Consider the following 19,262-nt stretch of genomic DNA (forward strand, 5'->3'; position numbering starts at 1 on the left):
GTACCACACAGTGTGAGGTTCAAAAGAAGATGAACCGCGCCGGGTAAGACATGCAGATTTGTTCGGAGAGATTTTTTTTCGATGGTGGTGGCGGTGGCTCGCCTACCTCTATCATGCAAGATTGGGCGGTCAAGATCACCGATTCATGAGATTTCTGTTCATCGAGAAGATGCCATGCCGTCTGCGTAGGAAACTTAGTTCATCAATCCCGAGTTGACTTGCAGTTCGCTGCAGGGGATGAGATTTCGGTAACGGCAAACCAGAGTGTGCCACGGACATTTCATCAATCGTGATCGGACGGAGGAACGTGAGCCGCACGTGGCTCCCATGCCGTGAGTAACACCCATGTCTAATATCATGAACTTAACACTGCTAAATTTCCCTTGGTGGTGAGCATATTCGGTCGTTCGATGTTTGGGCAGGATCAAAAGGGATTGCTAGGACCAATCTCCTGCCGCCTGCCGAGCATCTTCAAGACATCTGTCGTCGGCAGTGTATCCCGGTTGCCGAAATGCGTGATACTACTCCGTAACGGACAAGGACGGCGACTGGAGACAGATTCAAGGGGTTTCGGTATTCTCCGAGGCAGGTTAAGCCGGGCAATGTGGGATCGTTGGAATGGCGCCAGCGACCTCGGCAGAGGTACCGCAACGATGGCAAGACGGGAGAAACAGAGGAGGATTGTTTCAGTGGTATTGGATGTTATGTAAGCGGATGTGGTATCAGGCGGCAGTGTAGGTAGAACTCAGATGGAAGAGTCAGTTCTAACACGGGTTAGCAAGCTGTAGAATGATTATAAGCCTGTAGATTTAGGTAGACAGAGAGTTGACAACATCTTTCGGCGCAAACCGACGACAAGCGGAGGGAGGTTATTGCTGAATTTCTTCGGATTTGCGGTCTCAGCCCAGCTTGTGAGCCGGCCCGCTCCCAGCACGCCACTAATGGCCCGCTACGGATGCACGACCGACGCGCCGCGGGCACTGACAGGAGCTCAAAGCGCAAGGCGATGCCTCATTCCGAGACACAAGCCTCAGGTCTGAACAATCAAGCATTTTGCTATTCCCAAAACATTTGTAGTCAGTGGGGATCGTTGCATTTGTTTTGCGACTGAAGTATCTCATGAAAAATCCCACCGAATCTGCGCCTCTGTGAGGCATGCTTAACCCTAACCCTCAAGCCTTGCCAGCCAGCGACAACCCAAACATGCAGTAAGGTATTTGATGTTTGCGAATGAGCATTTTGTTAAAATTCAACACTCGGAAAAGATGGCAGTAAAAAGCAACCAGTTTCTTCCTGCGTGGTAATGAATCGCACTGGGTAATATTCAACCTTTGAAGTCCAGGTCTTGGCACTATTTAAGGTTGATTGCCGCTGGCAACGGTTGGCTGCAGGTGTAAACAACAGTGGCAGTCACAAAGGAGGGGTCAATCTTCACACCTGGCTTCGCACCTGTCTTCGCACCTGCCTTCACATCACAAAACCACCCACAGCATCATTTGGCTGTAGTCAACCCTCAATTAAAGGTGTCACATATGCATCTCAAATCTCATCCGGTCCATTTGCTAAGCCTGTTGTTTTAACAGCTTCCCCTGTTGGACTTTTGATACTTTCGAAAGTAAACAAACGTCCAATATCACAATTCACAACTTACCACAAGCCCTTCATATCAACAGTCATTTCAATTTAATCACAACTCACAAACCAAGATGGCCTCCGCCTCTCTCCTATCTCACAAAGCGGGCGGCACCAGCCAACACTCTGCAGCCCTCCTACCTTCAGACCAACCACCATCATATCAAGAAAAGAAAAGTTGACAATCAAAACTGGCCTTTTTCAAGACGAAAAGGGGCCTTCTCATTATTGTTCTCATACTTGTAATAATAGGTGGCGGGCTGGCAGGGTTGGCAGCTCTCCCAAAACACAATGACAATGGCTCCGAGGAAGCGTTGGATGGGGGGAGGATGATTCAGAAGGATGAGTATTTCTACGGGGGCTCAGAGCCGGTCTACCCCTCTCGTAAGTGGATGACTTTTTCTTTTTGGCGGTGACATGATGGAGTGAGAACTGACAGATATGGCATCAATAGCGGAAATGACTGGTTCTGGGGAGTGGAAAGAGGCTTTCAATAGAGCCAAGGAGTTTGTGGGCAAAATGACACTTGATGAGAAGGTATTCTACCGCCACGTCTGGATTTATTGTGACGAACGAAACTGACAGGAAGCGCAGATCAGCCTCACTTCAGGAACCAACTCCGAGACCTCTTGCCCTGGCTTCTTGCCTGCCATCTCACGCCTAAAATTCCCGGGTATGTGTCTGGCTGATGCTGGACAGGGTGTCAGAGGGACAGATTTTGTTAGCAGCTGGGCGAGTGGCATTCATGTTGGGGCCAGCTGGAACAAGGAACTCACTCTGGCAAGGGGCAAAGGTATGGGTGGTGAGTTCAGAACGAAGGGCGTCAACATTCTTCTGGGACCTGTAGTTGGGCCAGCTGGACGGGTTGTCAGTGGTGGAAGAAATTGGGAGGGCTTTGCCAGTGACCCTTATCTGTCCGGCGTGTTGGTTGGTGAGACTGTCAAGGGGATTCAGGGAGTTGGGGTTGTCGCCAGCACAAAGGTATGTTATTATCTCGAAACTTCAAGTTGACGCTGAGGCTGACGACATATTCAGCATTTCATTGCCAATGAGCAAGAGACCAATAGAAACCCCAACAACGGTGTGGAGGCTGTCTCGTCAAATATAGATGACAGAACTATGCACGAGATTTACTTGTGGTAAGTGACGCGGAACTAACAATGCTAAAGAGCAAGCGTTGACGACGAAACCGCAGGCCCTTCCAGGATGCCGTACGCGCCGGAACGGGAAGCATCATGTGCTCCTACCAGAGGGTCAACAACTCGTACGGCTGCGCAAACAGCAAGACGCAAAATGGACTGCTCAAGACTGAACTTGGGTTTCAGGGTAGCGTTGTGAGCGACTGGGGAGCTCAGCACGCCGGGGTTGCCACAGCTGAAGCAGGCATGGATATGGCTATGCCAAATGGCGGTGACTTTTGGGGCTCACATCTCAAAGACGCCATCAAAAATGGAACGGTGCCCGAAAGCAGGCTAGACGATATGGTCCTCAGGTATGTCGGGTGCATTCTCTCCGTGTGTGTGAAAAGTTGTTGACCCAAGCAGAACAATCGCTTCTTGGTATCAAATGGGCCAGGACAATGACTTTCCTACGCCAGGTATCGGTATGCCCAAGGACCTCACCAAGCCACATCGCATTATCGATGCAAGAAACTCTTCCTTCAAATCCACCCTATTTGATGGTGCGGTTGAAGGTCACGTCCTGGTCAAAAACATCCGCAATGCCTTGCCGCTCAAGAGCCCCAAACTGCTGTCTATTTACGGCTACTCCGCCAAGAACCCCGACGAAAACAACCCAACAGATGGCCTCTCTCCCTGGCTGATGGGATCGGGATCCTTTGACTACCAGGAGTTTGGTGCAGGCTTCTTTGGCTGGTCAGGCGCAACACCAGGAACGACAGGCATTGCTTTTAACGGAACACTGTACTCTGGTGGCGGATCAGGGGCAACATCTCAGTCTCTTGCCATTTCACCATATGACGCCATCCTTCAGCAAGCCTACGAGGACGATACAGCCCTCTTCTGGGACTTCCACAACGGCAAGCCGGCAGTGGATCCTGTCTCCAGCGCGTGTCTGGTATTCGGTAACGTCTGGGCTGCAGAAGGCGCAGATAGACCTGGCCTTCGAGACGATTACACCGACGAGCTGATCCTCCACGTCGCCAGCCAGTGCAACAACACTGTTGTGGTTTTCCATAATGCTGGTATAAGACTCGTTGAAGAATTTATCGGCCACCCCAACGTCACAGCAGTGATCTTTGCCCATCTCCCAGGACAAGCATCCGGGAAGGCGTTGGCATCTATCCTCTATGGAAAGGAGAACCCTTCAGGTAAACTGCCTTATACTGTTGCGCGCAACGAAGACGACTATGGAGTCATGCTCAGGCCTGACAAGCCGGAGGGCATCTTTAAGTATTTCCCTCAGAGCAACTTTACCGAGGGTGTGTTTGTCGATTACAGGCACTTTGACGAAAAAAAGATCAAGCCTAGGTTTGAGTTTGGGTTTGGCCTGAGTTACACTACCTTTGGGTATTCCAATCTTGCTGTTGAGAAGAATGGCAACAGAAGCTTTGAGGAGTTTCCCAAGGGGAAGACTGTAGAGGGTGGTCAGGAGGACTTGTGGGATGCACTGGTTAGAGTGGAGGCTGAGGTTGAGAACAAGGGGGAGGTGGAGGGGAAGGAGGTTGCGCAGTTGTATTTGGGGATTCCGGGGACGAGAGAGGAAAAGGTACCTATTAGGCAGTTAAGGGGGTTTGAGAAAGTGTTGGTTGGGGTGGGGGAGACGAAGAAGGTGGTGTTTGAGCTGACGAGGAGGGATTTGAGTATCTGGGATGTGAGGGCGCAGAAGTGGAGGTTGGGGAAGGGGGAGTATAACGTCGAGGTTGGGGGGAGTAGTAGGAATTTGCCTTTGTCTGGGAAGTTCACTGTGTAAGACGGTTTTTTACAGATTGAAAGATGGGATGGCGCTTTGGATTTCCCATTGGGGTTATGTACGACATGTGTATGAGTTATGAATGTGAGCTATGGAGGATGTTGGGCTAGTGTTCAATACGACTACAAGATACACGGGACCCTCGATCTCTACGTCAGTTTCCCCAAGATCGCACTTCGATGATGAGTTGGAGCTCAATGGCCATTGAAGCGGATCTTCACCCCGGAAATGGCATATATCCGGCCCGCACCGATTTACCCGGCAGCTCCTCCCCGATGCGACCCCCGTCGTTCGTCACCCGGCCACTTGAGGCTCAATGCGGGCCACATCTTGGCTCCTATCATGAATCACGGTTCGGCTGAAGAGCTTCCACTTTGGAGATCGTCGTGAGGGGAAAAGAGGAGTACGCGTGGTGCGCCGTGATGGCCCTCTGCATGAACAAGAGTCTCGCGCAGATTGCAGTGCCCTTGGAATCTGCAATATGGATTTCATTAACCTTCTTGTCCCGCTTCCGTGGCGCTGGTAAAGGTGTGAATGGGGAAAAGAAAAAGCGGAGGATGATGCTGCTTTGCTGCAGGGGTGTAATTGAGGTGATATAAAGTGCATATATTTCCCCCCCTCGTCCACTGATTCTAGAGTTTGTTCGCCTCAGGGACAACCTCAGTTTTGGCTTTCCCTCGCACACAAGATGCGTCTCTCCACCTCCCTTCTCGCCGCGGCGGGAGCTGTCCCCCTTGCAACCGCCCAGCTCCACGAGCTCGCCGTCAAGGCCGGCCTCCAGTACTTCGGTGCTGCGACTGACACCCCCGGCTTCCGCGAGCGCGAGCCCTACCCCGAATCTTATTCCCAATACGACGCCATCCTCGAAGACCCCAAGGAGTTCGGCCAGACGACTCCCACCAACGGCCAGAAATGGCTGTTTGTCGAGCCTGAGCCAGGCGTTTTCAACTTCACTGAGGGTGACTACGTTGCCGATTTGGCCAACAGGACTAACAAGATCCTCCGCTGCCACGCCCTCGTCTGGCACAGCCAGCTTGCCCCTTGGGTTGAGACCACCGAGTGGACCAAAGAGGGTTTGAGGGAGGCAATTGTCAGACATATCACCGAGGTGGCTGGGTATTACCGTGGCCGGTGTGCCCATTGGGATGTGTTGAATGAAGCCCTTGATGAAGACGGGACATACAGGAAGAGCGTGTTTTACAATGTGCTCGGGGAGGAGTACATCCGGCTTGCCTTTGAGACGGCTGCCAAGGTCGACCCAGAGGCGAAGTTGTACTACAATGACTACGGAATCGAGAGGCCGGCCAGTGTCAAGACTGCGGGCGCGGTGAGGCTGGTCAAGATGTTGAAGGATGCCGGGATCAAGGTTGATGGCGTGGGGATGCAGGCGCATTTGCATGCGGACAACCACCCGAGTGAGGCGGATTTGATCAACACTATTGGGATGTATAAGGAGGTGGTGAAGGAGGTCGCGTTTACCGAGTTGGATGTGAGGATCAAGGTGCCGGTTGATGAGCAGAAGCTGCAGTGGCAAAGTGAGTGCTACCAGAAGGTTGTGGGGGCGTGTGTGAAGACGAAGGATGTTTGTGTGGGTATCACGATTTGGGACTTTTATGACCCTTTTAGCTGGGTGCCCCATGTGTTTCCGGGTAATGGGGCGAGTTTGTTGTGGTTTGAGGACTTCAGCAAGCACCCTGCGTATGATGGGATGGTGAACTACTTTGGGGAGTTGATTGAGGCCCAGGGTGGTAATTCTACGTGCTCGTAGAGCCTCGCAGTAGTGATGGAAACGACGCTATGCTACAAAAGACTCTGTTCTGGAAATAAAAGCAGTGCGTTTCTGACCAGAAACCGTGTCATGTCTTGTATCAAATCCAGACCAGCTCCACGACAGACTCTTCCCTCCCTTTAGACACCTTCCCAGCCATCGGGGAATCTCTTCTTGGGGAGGCGCTTCGTACAGCTCCTTGCTGAAGTGGAGGGTGGCCAGAGCCGTTTTCATGAACCATGGTACAACTGTTTCCCACTTACTGTTGGGTATCGTCTGTAGTACTGGTTGGCATATTGGAATAGATCTGTCGTGGCAATGAATCCAGGTACCTCCATATTGCTGTTTTTCGACCCTGAATATCACATACGACCATACGCAGCTGAAAATACGGGATCCCGTCCGCTCTCCCCTAGTCAAACAGCTGACGGCCAGACTAGTACTCAGGTGGGTGACCACTGGGGAATCCCTGGTGTTGTATGTTTTTGTCTCCATTTTCGACTCCACTTGAAGTTATTGTGAGGTCTTGGCATTGTTGATGTGGTGGTGTTAGGTTGTATAGATACTTGGGAGAATGTGAGATTCGGTATATGAGTAGATATTTTTAAAAACTAGGTGTCATATATTTTGGTTTTGAGACCCCTTCTGTTGCCGATCTTCATGGACAGGGCTGTGTCTGGGGGTCGTAGGGGTCTAGGGCCTGGCAACGGACAGGTCTTGTAGATCTATAGAGATCTGTTGTGGTGAGCTAGAAATCCGTAGACAATATCACAATGCTTGAAATTTTTCAGGAGCTTAGGGATTCATTGAGAAGGCTTGGGGCGTTCAGTCGTTCAAAATCGGGTAGTCATCCTAGGGGGGTTGTATGGGCCCACAATTAGGAAGATTTTTGAAGCTCAGGGGCTTCAGGGGGTGTTTGTCGCCATGTAAACAAAGAGGAAATACAAGAGTGTTTGATGTATGCTAATCCGAACCAATGCAATATAAAAATGAGAAACTTTTATGAGTACAACCGATCTGTTCCCTTTCCAAAAGAGTGCGCTCTGCCTTTTTCATGCCTTTGTATTTGCATTCCAAGTTCCAAATGTCATCGAGTCAATCTCCTGCTTTGCTCCCTCATGCAACACATTGGAATTAAAAGTATCGCCAACATGCTCAGCATTATCTGTTGTTGCAGTTGATATGTTCATCCGTGTCTGAATGGGGGATTCCATATCTCCGATGCTTTCTGGTCAGCTGGTCAGTACCAAGCGTGCGTGAGGCTGAAGTGATTCCTGTGTAACCAACCGAATGTCATGTTTTTCGCCTTTTGTTTTCCACCGTACATCACGTTCGAGTTCCAGCTGGTGCCAATCTGCTTTGGCCGACGCAGGATTGCGTTTTGGATCTTGGCAGCAGATCCTTTTGGATATTTCCAGGCCAGTGTCGCAATAACGAGTCCCATTAGTGCGAGCACGGCCGTAGGCACACCGACCGCGATTCCGACAACATCTGAAGTCGACAGCCCTGCAGGTGCGGAGCTAGGCTGGTTCGTGGTGTTGGCCTCCGTGTCGATGGCGTCTGGTATTGGGGCCATTGTTCGCAAGTGGGTGTGGTCATCAATGCCTAAGGAACTGTGACGTCTGCAGCCACCGACAAGGCTCCAGATGCTGCCTTGAAAGTGGATGAACGCAGAAGAAGCAGTGAGCAGGCTCTCGGCCCATGGAGCGCACCTGGACGATAAATATGTGGTGTCGTGTGGAACGACTGCTTTGCTGACCATTCAGAAGATCTGCTGTACGCAGGAGCACAGAGACTTGACGTGGGAACATCGGTACCAATTAACAACGCCTTCATGTACGGTAGAATCTGTCGCCAATCAGCGGCACTCACATGCACTGCCACGTCCTGTGCATGGAGCCCAACCGAAGCCTAGCCTGCTCCGACTACATACATCACGGCATTCGTATCAGGTCAACTGTTTAACTTGCCGGTTAGACGGAGTCCTCTTAACTGAACCGATCATGTATAAATATGTTGTGGATCGTGCACAAGCCTGTGCAGTTTTGATTCCTGACACATGTGTCTGCTTATCATTGTTGGCATTCCCTGCCTGTCCCACAGTACCTCCAGAATGAGCAATATCCCTACTAATCTCAAGAAGAAAGGAGTATATGGACTTGCTGAGATGTCAACAACCACCGCCACGACCGTCATGCAGGAGCCCAGCTCTCAGTTCCGCGGCGACGGTAAAACATGGGACGGGTCAATAGTCAAGGTCAATGCGAGTGATCCTGTTTACTATATAATCTACCCATTCTAGGTGTTTCTATCAATCCTAACCTAGACCGTCCCTTAGACCTCACCAGATGCCTCTAAGCATAGAGGCAACGACGTCAGCTCATCTGTCAATTATGGCGGTCATCAGAAGGTGAAAAAGAGAATCAAGTTTGGTATGGCCCTTCCTCAGTTTCCTCAATTAAACCCCATGTGAATGAACACTTATATATCTTACCTATCATGCAGGTGCCTGCAATGAGAGTGAGCTCAAATTGGCTTTGAGTGCACCGATTGATCCGAAAGTCTCCGAGTCAACACACACTGGACATAATTACAAATCGAACGTTCTTTATGCTGGATCTGAGCAGGAAGTTGATGAGCTTGTTTTTGAGTAAATGTGAAAATGTGTAGAAAGTATTGGATACCTGGCGTTCAAGGTGGTATTTGGCGGTTTTTGTCGATAAGTTGTTGAGTGAATTAGGGAAGTCATTTCCTATGTCCAGTATACGAACAATGAAAGGACATGATATCTTGATCTTACGTTACATGTGGATGATCACGGCATTTGGCCAAGATAGCCTGTGTACAACATAGATAGGCACCTGAGGGCATGTCGCTCAAGATGATTATATCTTCATTATCGCACAGCCGGATCCCCTACCCACTATTCCCTGGTCGTACGGCGGACGGATTTCCTCAAATCGATGGCCAGGATGCAGTCTCTTTCCTCGACCCTCGCACTTGAAACAGTAGTTGGAGAAGAGTAAATCGTGATAGCATGTACGGCAATGAAATCGGATCCCATGTATCAGCTTCATCCCTTTTCTGTTAGAAATCCACGCATCATAGCAGCTTGCAGAGAAGATTGGCGTACCCTGAGACAACTGTCACAAACATAATCCTTGTGCATAAGGCCTGCACTCCACCAATGCCATTCGGACTGTGGAAAGACGTTTTCTCCTGTCTGCTTTCCCTCCAGAAGTGGCAGAAGGTCTCGATGCCCATGATATATCGCAATACGGGCTGGTGGCCATTTGTTGTCGTCAGGCATTCTACCCTCTCTCAAACATACACCTCGCAGCTTTTCCACCACTTTCTTCTCCCCAGCCTTAGCCGCCCAGTGTAAAGCAGTCCAGCCGTCATCATCCGTCTCGGTAGGATCAACTTCCGGATGCTGTTCAAGCAGTTTCTCCACTACAGATAGCGAGCCACCTGATGCTGCAGCATGCAATGCGTTTCGGCCATGGTTATCCTTGGCGTTGGCTTTGTACCCTAACTTGAGGAGCTTCCCAACCATCTTGTCCTGTCCGCCCAGGGCAGCAAAGTAGAGGGCAGTACGCCCATACGCATCTTTCTCATGTCGCATAGAAGGCTCTTGTTGCCAACATGCGTCAAAGACTATATCCTCACCGCCGAATGAAGCAGCATTTAGTATGGAACCGAGAACAGGGTGTTTGTTGTAGAGACTGGCACCCTTTTTCAGCAAGATTGTGGCAATATCAGAATGGCCTCGTCCAGCCGCAAGTGGCAGGGCGGTTATTCCAAGCTTGGCGTGCAAGAAAATGTCAACGGGAATGTCGAAGTCCACAAGCACTTGTACCACTTCCGTATGCCCTTCGCACGTCGCATAGCGCAAGGCAGTTGAACTGGCGGGGGCGCCCTTTTCAAGAAGCATACGCACAATCTCATGGTATCCGTTGAACGCCGCCACAGTTAGTACTGTGTGTGGTTTATCCGGGGGGGCATTCCAATCTGCGCCGTTTCTGAGGAGCACCCTGACGATGTTTATGTGCCGAGCCCACATCAGAGGAGGGTATCCGCAGTTGGCGAGGATATTAACATCCGCACCATTAGCCAGTAATAACTCAACCACACCCAGATTGTTCTGATATACAGCAAAATGGAGAGCTGAAAACCCATTGGCCTCACAATCGTTGACTCGGCAGCCAATATCCAGCGCCAGCCGAGCCATTCTCTGGTCCGAGAGGTAGGCTGCGGCATGGAGTGCAGTGTGCCCTGAGACCGGCGCGAGATTCTTGAATTCTGCACCCTGATCAAGTAGAAACTCAACGGCGTCGTGCTGCCCCATCTGGATTCCCCAGAGCAAGGGAGTTCCGCAGCAAATCATGGGCATGGGCCATTCCAACTCTGACGTTACTTCGCTATCATGCGCTTGAAACACTGTCTTGAGGAATACATTGAGAGGACCCGTGGCGCAAATTTCCATATCGGCGTTTCTCTGCAGGAGCAAAGTGACAGCAGCAAGGTTGCCTTTGGCCATGGCATGGTGCAAGGCGGTGTCACCGTGAGAACTGGGTTTATTCACATCTGCTCCGGCCAGAAGAAGAGCCCTCACCATACGTTTGCCGTCGTAGTCTGCTGTTTTCTCCTTGGTGCCATCACTGTCTGGCCACCAGGAATGACTGGGGTCGGGCCTAGCCTTGATTTGCTCTGTCCTTCCAGTTTTCGGGATATCCGAGTTCTTGACCTTGCAGTGTGGAATATTTGAGTTGTGAATATGACCGTGAAGGAGAGAATAAATTAGGAGATTGAATTCGCACATGCAGGCCGCCTGAAGAGGAGTGTGTGTGGTTGCTTCCGTTTCTGTGGGCGCTTGGTGCTGAATAAGAAGATCAACCATGAGCTCAAAACACCTATACGCGGCCGCTTTCAGGTCGTTGTGAACTTGTTCCACGTCCCGATCCAAATCGTCGACCAATCTTCGTGTCGAGCTGACCCATTGTGCAAATTCCGATGAGGCCGACACCCCCTCAGAAAAGTCCAGAGCGGAGGGTGTTTGAGGCTTCTTGTGGAAAATGTTCCGCAACGGTGTACCCCAGTAATTGTAAATCCGGTGTAGCCATGTCAATAGAATGCCCTGAGTCCCATTGTCTGGGACAGACTCCAGCACCAGTTCCGAATCCTGTCTGGACTCTAGATACTCAAGTACATGTCTGTACCAGTTGTTGATGGCATATTCAAGAAGCGGCCGTCTTTGGAGGTCACACTCCAGTACTTTCCCGCCATCAACTTCGTCCTCATCAGATTCATGTAAGGTGTGGTCATCCGTATTGACAACACATTCGTTGATATACTCGAGACATTGATTGGCCATCATGAGGTGAACCACAGCCAGTCCACCGCACCTATCCGCTTTGTTCACGAGGTATTCCTCCAGGCTGGAAAAGGCAAAATCCACGATTTGCTTGCCGTCTCGGTCTGGAGACTCTGGAAAAGCCACTAGACTGCCAAAGCTATGGCGAATGGAGACTGAATTCTTTTTGTTTGTCTGACCCCAGTTGATCAAGTCCTCGAATTCGACGAATCTCAACGGCCGGAGGGTGCACATGAGCCATTGGAGAGATAGATAGGCATTGGGCATGACGCATATTCTTTCCAAGGCTTTATCGTAGAAAGCATTGATCTCTTTCGGGATCTCATTCAATGCATCAAGTACCTCCTCCTCATCGGGGGCTGGGTCCCTTCGCCGAATTAATTCGTGAAATTCAGGATCCAACAGCCGTAATTTGACTAAACCGAAGCTATTGATCCAGTTCCAGGTTAGCTTTCGATCACTTCTCAAAACTGCTTCTCGGTAGGTGGTATTTGGTGCAAAACGGATTGTGTTGAGCCAGTTGGTCATCTTTGCATACTACCTAGGTAAATAGGTATATGGGGATATACTTACATTCCGTCTGAATTGTCCACCAAATTTTTTTTGATGATCTCAATCCATTCCGGATGTTTTCTTCTGATTATTCCCCAGTTCGACTTTTTCAGCTCCTGGTCAACCATCAACTCGATGCCGTTCGTGTGGGCGGTCCCTTCCACTGCAACGTCGAATCCCCCTTCACGATCGTGACTCAGGTCCCAGCATCGGTCCTCGAGAGCTGTGTCTACATGATCTCTGCTCACGACAAGGATATGGACGGGATCATGAGATTTGAGGCACTCAAGTAACTCGAATAAGACTGCCAGTGAGTCTTTTCCATTGGGTGACTCTGTAAGGGAATCCAAGCCATCAATTACGAGGTACACCTGCCCTCGTTCCTCGGTTAGACATCGTATCGCATACTTTAGGAGCGTGTAATCAAGACTGCCGGTCTTCTTGAACTCTTGCCGCACTTTCTGCACTCCCTTGGGCAACTGGGATAGGCCTTCGCATAGTTGTCGAAGCCATGATCTTAAGAGCCGTTCTGGAAAGGATTCTTGGCGGCTTTCGCCCTCAGAAGGTTTGATACAAAACTCGTTAGAATCGAGGTAATAGTAAGCGACTATCGGGACTCCATCGGTAGCTTCTCGTTCAAGTTCTTCGATGATCGATGCACTGAGGTAATGTTAAAGAACTTCTAAAGAAGTGTATATGGAATTGCGAGTAACAAGCGACAGCAAGGGATTCGTTCGACTTACCACAATACAGTCTTCCCGCAAAAGTGCTTTCCATGAAGCCAAAGAAAGCTTTTGGGACAAACTTTCCATTTCTTGAATGCGTCCCAATTCAGAAGCCAAGACACTGTACCCTCGGTTCGGCTTTCCAAAGCTCTCTCATGTGCTGTGCGATGGTCGAACTTCGACAGCCAGTCAAGAGGTTGTTTGTCTGCAAGAAAGTCTGGGTCTTCATGTCAAGCATTAACACTCCAGAATTAGCAGATAGAAACATGAAAGCTCTCAAGGTCAGTGAGTGTAACTTACCATTCGGCTGTGCACCTGTTCGATGACCCTTCGTCACGAGATTCATGACCCCTATCCGTTGGTATCCCATGTTGCTGTTGGAGTGAACATTATGCCCACTATGCTGCATCTGTCGAGCCTGGAAATTATCCTGCCAATATCGGGGACCTTCAGTGGACTTGTAGGGTGTCAGACCCAGCATGCCCCCCGGTATTTAGTATGCAGGTGTCGGGTGTGACTTACCAAGGTCTCCTCGCACTCCAGTCTTTCGACATCCTGATCAAGCGTGTTACTTTTTGGTTGAACTTCAGAAGAGTGTAAATTGGCCGAGAGCAAATGTGGCGGAAGCGAAGGGGAGCTTTGGGGGGTGGATGGCGGGGGCGAGGGAGGGCGAAACAGTTGAGATGGTAAGCTCAAACTTGCAGCCATTTGGACTGATTACAATTTTCTGAGAGTATGTGAGAATAAAGGGGAGTGAACTGTAATCAAGAAAGCAGATTCTGGCCCTCATTAAACATTGGAATGTGGTTGTTTTGCCTAATCAGGCGATGTCCAAGATGTGACAAGTTCGAGCGATTTGGAAGTTTCCTGTGGTAGTCACAAAGGTGAGCTGCCCTGTTGTCTGCCTTGGAACAAGACAACCCCCAATTTTCCTTGTTTTATCTCTGATTGGCCTTGAATTGCAAGGCATGATAATGTGGCTGCATAAAATTGCATCTGGCTGAACGTGAGGCACCCAACTTCTCGCCGATTGACATCCCATTCTGTGATGGATCGCCCAAGGGTACGGCGCAGCCTTTTCCGTCCCTCTACATCCATTATTAACTTATATCGACCCTACATTCTTCACTTCCTAGCATCGATTTCACTTTCTAGGTATCCAGGAAGTACTGTCCAGTTCTCCACCATTTTGTCACCATTCACCTTTCCTACAAGACACCTCACATTTTTTTTATTAGACAGCCTTGTGGTTGTCGAGTAGAACTCCACATCGACGACGACGATACAACGACCGTTCGAATTTTTGACTTGGAGCTATGTCTTCTGAGGAGACTAAGGTGGTTGCCACGCCTGAACCCGGTGAGCAGTGCGATGTCAAACACCTCAAACGCAGCTATGTGGATGGAAGCAATGACCCGGTGGTTACCGAGGGTGACTCAGATCCGGTCAAAAAGGAGGAAGACACAAAACATCAGTCATTTGCCCTAGTGTCGACACAAAACTTCGATAAGGATAACAATCGCACCGATACAACGCTTTTGATCAATTCCAAGCACATACTCGCCGCTCTCACAAGGGTAGTTCGTTACTATCCCGACCAAGAAGAGGAATTCGACAAACCCTCTGAGCTGACATCACCATTCAATCTTCTCTATCATCATCGCAAGGAGCTTTCTGAGGAGGCTTCTAGGGTAGGCGGTGACGGTACCCTCCATCTCAACCTTCTCCTGAGCTACCTTGACAAGCAGAAGTGGGCCGAGGCCGAGACACTCACAACTCGAGAGAATCCTGTCATTACATTTGATCTACTTTGGTTTGTTTTCAAACCCGGCGACTTGCTATACAGGATGGTAAATGGCGAGCCTGCTTTGTACTGGCTTGTGAGCGTGTGCTATGACGAAACGCAAACAACAGGAGATCCATGGAAATACCTCGAGCTTGAGTGTCTATATCAAGCACACGACGGAAAGAAAACGGGTGTGGTGCGGGAAAGTCTCAAAATATATGAACACCAGGAATTTGCGGGCGATACCCCCGAGAAGATTACAAGCCTTTCAATCTTTCCGCTAAAGTACCACAAAGACAGAGAAGGAATAAAAGAACGCCTTGTGAAGCGCGGACAACGATATTTGGAGCTAGTGCAAAAGCAGGGCCAAGCATATCATTACGAAGGTCTATGCAGAAGGCTCAAAACACCTCCTGGGGGCTCATACTTTCCCAGCGAAGAAGAATTTATTGGCGTCTGGCTCCCAGAAACAGTGAGTTGTCCTCATATCCGCTAGCAACCCAGCTTTGCTAAAAGATTACCATAAGGCTACCGGAAGAGTCGTCTTAGACTGTTCAACATTCATGGAAGATAATCCTTTCCACCGCGTCAATGTTTCCAATTGGAGCATCTCGAAAGGTCAGTAAACATACCATATGTTACCATGATAATACTGCTTGCGGCCTTAAAAGAGTCCAGTGGCTGAAGCAAGAGAGTCTAGACAAAACAACCGATGGCTTCGATGATCCTACACTACTCTGTCTGCCATATGTCTATGGGTATTCTCTGGACATGCGATGCTGGTGTATGTTCTCTGTAGACAAGGTGAAGACGACCGACTGGAAACATAAAGACTTTGATTCGGTTGTCCTTCCGGATGGATATAGGAAGATCATCACATCACTTGTTAAAAGTCACAAATTCGCCAGTCATACCCGAGATGAGACTGCCCTCAAAGGCAAGGGTCTGATATTTGTTTTGCATGGCCCTCCTGGGACTGGCAAAACAAGAACAGCTGGTGAGTTGCGCTTCACATGCGTTCTGTCAAAGTATTTTTGTGCCGTGGCAGCTATAGAAGTTACTCCGTACTGACAGTCATGACAGAAGCAATTGCCGAGACAACCTCAAAGCCGCTCTTGCTATTCCCAACCGGAGAACTCGGGGGTGATCTGAGAAGCATTCAGTCAGAGCTGAGGCGGCTAGTTAGATACGGAACTGCATGGAAGGCCATTCTACTCATCGATGAGGCGGATGTATTTCTGGAATCCAGACAGGTTGACGGACATGTGTCGTTGGAGCGTAATGCTCTTGTAGCAGGTAAGCAGAGGCTTTTCCCCAAGATAGCTTGGGTAAAGCATCCATAAACACGCTAACGCTTTTCCGTAACGCGAACAGTTTTCTTGAGGCAGCTGGAGTATTTCCAGGGCATCATATTTCTGACCTCCAACCGCGCCCAAATGTTCGATCCCGCAGTCAAGTCCCGCATCAACGTTATGCTGCACTACCCCTCGCCCGACAAAGAAACGCGAAAGCTGTTGTGGGCACAACGGCTAGGACCAATATTGAAACTCAAATCCTTGCCAAAATGCGAACTGGATCTAGATTCAGCAACGGAGACACTGTCGGAGTATGAGATGAACGGTCGGGAGATCTCAAATGCTGTCAACTCGGCTTTGACCATAGCCAAAGCTGATACGCTCACCCTTAACATGGACCACCTTCGGTCTGTGGCAAAAATATGGAAAGACTCACAGGAAAAGAGCGTCGAACTGGGACCAGTTGTGGACGCAGTTCAGGAGATCAAAAGGATTCCGTCCATCAGTGAGGTTCTTAGGACACTTAAAATCCCGCTTTGGGTCTGGAAAATATTCGTTTCAGCATTCCTTGCTGGCGCTCTATTTCAAGGGTCCCTTAAAATCTTTAAGGCAAGGATAAGGTGGCGAGGGCGTCGAGCTCACAGGTGAACTGGTCTTGGGAGAGGATAGTTGAATATGCACTGAAACTGTAAGAATATGTGTTCTATAACAAGAAGGAAGATTATTAAAGGGATAGATATGTAGTAGGGGGTCTGTCAGGGGGAAAATCTTGAGAACCTTTCCTACAAATGTTCACGCGCAGTCATTGCTAGAAACCAGATTTCAGCATCTCACGATATGTGCAGAAGTTGGTACATCTAGGGAGATAGGTTAGGTGGGAGGCTGACGTTGACAGAGTACCCGCTGTCAGGTCAGTTGCTTGAGACGTGGAGGGCTTTCACTCTTTGTGTATAGGCATTTTCACAAGCGCGAGATGCTGTTTGGTGGACTTTCTCTTGCCTATTTTGGCTCTTGATTAGTAGGCCAAGATGTGAAAGTGGCGCGCAAGAATGGATGTCATCGCGAATACGTTTCAGCAGCAAAAACAGTCAAGGCCTGCCTATCTTGACGTACGCGATGGAGAAACCAAGATCTCGGTATCACGATTGCCGATTTGAACAGCCGGAAGCAACATGACGGGTGCGGATGCAGTAGCGCTTCCCCGGCAAAATGCATGCAAACCAAGACTCCGGGGAAGACGGGAAAAGGCTAATTTCCACGTGCTAATCATCCACTTGCGCTCCGTTCAACATCTACAGTTTAGCTTCGAGATGTCGATCTTCGACTGGCGGGAAGTGGTTCGACCGGGGAAGCGCACGAATTGCTTTTATGGGGAGAGAGGTGTTTTGTTGCGCGCGCATTGACGATCGATAGATCACCGTTGACCAAGATATTGACTGAACCGGGAACCAGGACAGCTACGATCACATCAAAGATTTATGCGCGAGGATATGAAGAGGGGTATGCAGGGGGTGGACTGCCGGAGGGAGGTAACTTAGCGGAGACTTGATGATAACAAAGAAGATGGGTATAAGTATAAGGGAAGACATGCGTTGGAGAATGGGTAAAGCTTCAGACAGTATTAATCAGGATCTGGATCAACATGTTGCTGAAGTCTGTCATCCTCGCTCTGGCAACGGCCACTGGCATCAGCCAGGCCAACCCAATCGCCCCCCGTCAAGGAGTCAGTTACCATTCTCATCAATTATCTCTTCATCGTACCTTACCCTTCATGCCAGTGAACCTTCCTTCCTTCCCCTGTTTCTTCCTTCCTCTGCTCCTTCCTCGCACTGCTCCTTCCCTTCCAGAGCTTATTCCTTCCATTGCTCCTTCCTCCCGTAGCTCCTTGCTCCCTGGGCACCATTCATCTATACAGTTTGCAGGCGTCGTGCCTTCCCTTCCTTGCATTATCTCATGGCCTCACATCACTTACCCTTTAACACATTTACACATTAGCACTTTGACACTTTAGCACATTCACACATTACCCTTTTCTACAAACACATCCATCTTCATTAACAACGCTCAACTAACCACCTTATTACAACCAGCCTACCGGCAACGGCCCGTTCGCCCCCGCGTATTACACCACCGACTCCTCCCTCAACGGCCACACCCTTTATCTCCCCCGGAACGTCCCCCAAGGAGCCAAAATCCCCGTCCTGGTCTGGGGTAACGGCGCTTGCTCCGCCAACGGCCTCGACTTCCTCAACTTCCTGACTCAAATTGCCTCCCATGGCGTGTTTGTCATCTCTTCCGGCTCGCCCGGCGGCCAAGGCTCAACCAATGCCCAGATGATGACCCGCGCCATCGACTGGGTCACCAACACCGCCACCAAACAGCGCTATCCTTGGCTGGAAACGTCTCGAATCTCGGTCTCGGGGATGAGCTGCGGTGGTGTTGAGGCGTACACGGCGGGAGTGAACGACAACAGGGTCACCACCATCGGGATCTACAACTCGGGTCTGTTGAGTGAGCAGGAGAGCAGGAATGTTGTGCCGAGAATCAACAAGCCAATCTTCTACTTTATGGGAGGCCCCAGTGATATCGCTTTCAACAACGTGGGTGTTTCATCGCGAATGAGGGTTGGAAAGAAGCTGACAGAAGACCAGGGCGAGAGAGACTACCGACTTCTTCCGCAATCCACACCGACCTGGAAGGGCAACTTGAACGTTGGGCACGGCGGAACCTATGGTGACCAAAACGGCGGCAAGTTTGGTGTTGCTGCTGTCAGATATTATCAGTGGGTTTTGAGAGGTAACGCGACTGCTGCCAACTTCTTCACCAACAATCAGGAGGCGAGCCGAGATGGGTGGAGTGTCGAGAGCCGAAGCTTGGGGAATCTGAGGGTGAATCCCATCTAAGATGTTTCCATAGCTACAACTGAAGAGCGGTCCGAGCAGTGGGCGTTGGAAGGTCTCAATCGCCTCGCGATATGGTCGTACTGAGGTAGCCAGGCTACTCCTTGGTACCAGCCATATCGATTTCTATCTCGAGATTGTTTTGGAAGAGCTCCTCTATTGTCGGCTAGAAACGTCGGAAGTGTTGAAGTTGTCTAGCTTTTGCTTAGTGTGCTGAAGATCACGGTATAACAGTGAAAGTTGCTAAGACTCCCATGACTGGGTTTCACATCGAATGAGCCCTCAAGTTGGTGACATTT

General features: G+C 49.8%; 7 protein-coding genes across 7 annotated transcripts; 5 read left to right on the forward strand and 2 right to left on the reverse strand.

Moving 5' to 3' along the window:
• Positions 1-1,446: 1,446 nt before the first annotated feature.
• Positions 1,447-4,563, forward strand: QC762_210270 (uncharacterized protein; the record flags this gene model as incomplete). The annotated part of the gene is made up of 6 exons (XM_062887929.1): positions 1,447-2,016; positions 2,087-2,169; positions 2,218-2,613; positions 2,668-2,771; positions 2,828-3,124; positions 3,177-4,563. The coding sequence occupies exons 1-6, from the start codon at positions 1,962-1,964 to the stop codon at positions 4,561-4,563; spliced, it is 2,322 nt and encodes a 773-aa protein (XP_062746108.1). The 5' UTR covers positions 1,447-1,961.
• Positions 4,564-5,251: 688 nt separating this feature from the next.
• Positions 5,252-6,331, forward strand: QC762_210280 (uncharacterized protein; the record flags this gene model as incomplete). Its single annotated transcript, XM_062887930.1, has 1 exon — positions 5,252-6,331. One exon carries the CDS (start codon positions 5,252-5,254, stop codon positions 6,329-6,331), a length of 1,080 nt encoding a protein of 359 aa, XP_062746109.1.
• Positions 6,332-7,298: 967 nt separating this feature from the next.
• On the reverse strand, positions 7,299-8,115 carry QC762_210290 (uncharacterized protein). Its single transcript, XM_062887931.1, has 2 exons — positions 7,619-8,115; positions 7,299-7,559 (listed from the first exon to the last, which is right to left on the reverse strand). Exons 1-2 carry the CDS (start codon positions 8,091-8,093, stop codon positions 7,384-7,386), a joined length of 651 nt encoding a protein of 216 aa, XP_062746110.1. The 5' UTR covers positions 8,094-8,115; the 3' UTR covers positions 7,299-7,383.
• Positions 8,116-8,444: 329 nt separating this feature from the next.
• Positions 8,445-8,985, forward strand: QC762_210300 (uncharacterized protein; the record flags this gene model as incomplete). The annotated part of the gene is made up of 3 exons (XM_062887932.1): positions 8,445-8,594; positions 8,670-8,763; positions 8,837-8,985. 3 exons carry the CDS (start codon positions 8,445-8,447, stop codon positions 8,983-8,985), a joined length of 393 nt encoding a protein of 130 aa, XP_062746111.1.
• A 30-nt stretch (positions 8,986-9,015) lies between these two features.
• QC762_210310 (uncharacterized protein) lies at positions 9,016-13,879 on the reverse strand. The gene is made up of 5 exons (XM_062887933.1): positions 13,505-13,879; positions 13,283-13,439; positions 13,001-13,205; positions 12,279-12,917; positions 9,016-12,132 (listed from the first exon to the last, which is right to left on the reverse strand). Exons 1-5 carry the CDS (start codon positions 13,688-13,690, stop codon positions 9,405-9,407), a joined length of 3,915 nt encoding a protein of 1,304 aa, XP_062746112.1. The 5' UTR covers positions 13,691-13,879; the 3' UTR covers positions 9,016-9,404.
• A 144-nt stretch (positions 13,880-14,023) lies between these two features.
• Positions 14,024-16,889, forward strand: QC762_210320 (uncharacterized protein). The gene is made up of 5 exons (XM_062887934.1): positions 14,024-15,240; positions 15,296-15,386; positions 15,442-15,765; positions 15,852-16,064; positions 16,143-16,889. Exons 1-5 carry the CDS (start codon positions 14,299-14,301, stop codon positions 16,709-16,711), a joined length of 2,139 nt encoding a protein of 712 aa, XP_062746113.1. The 5' UTR covers positions 14,024-14,298; the 3' UTR covers positions 16,712-16,889.
• Positions 16,890-17,354: 465 nt separating this feature from the next.
• Positions 17,355-19,262, forward strand: QC762_210330 (uncharacterized protein). The gene is made up of 2 exons (XM_062887935.1): positions 17,355-17,786; positions 18,154-19,262. Exons 1-2 carry the CDS (start codon positions 17,706-17,708, stop codon positions 18,964-18,966), a joined length of 894 nt encoding a protein of 297 aa, XP_062746114.1. The 5' UTR covers positions 17,355-17,705; the 3' UTR covers positions 18,967-19,262.

The sequence above is a fragment of the Podospora pseudocomata genome (genome assembly GCF_035222375.1).
Source record: "Podospora pseudocomata strain CBS 415.72m chromosome 2 map unlocalized CBS415.72m_2.2, whole genome shotgun sequence".
Classification (NCBI taxonomy): Eukaryota; Fungi; Ascomycota; class Sordariomycetes; order Sordariales; family Podosporaceae; genus Podospora; species Podospora pseudocomata.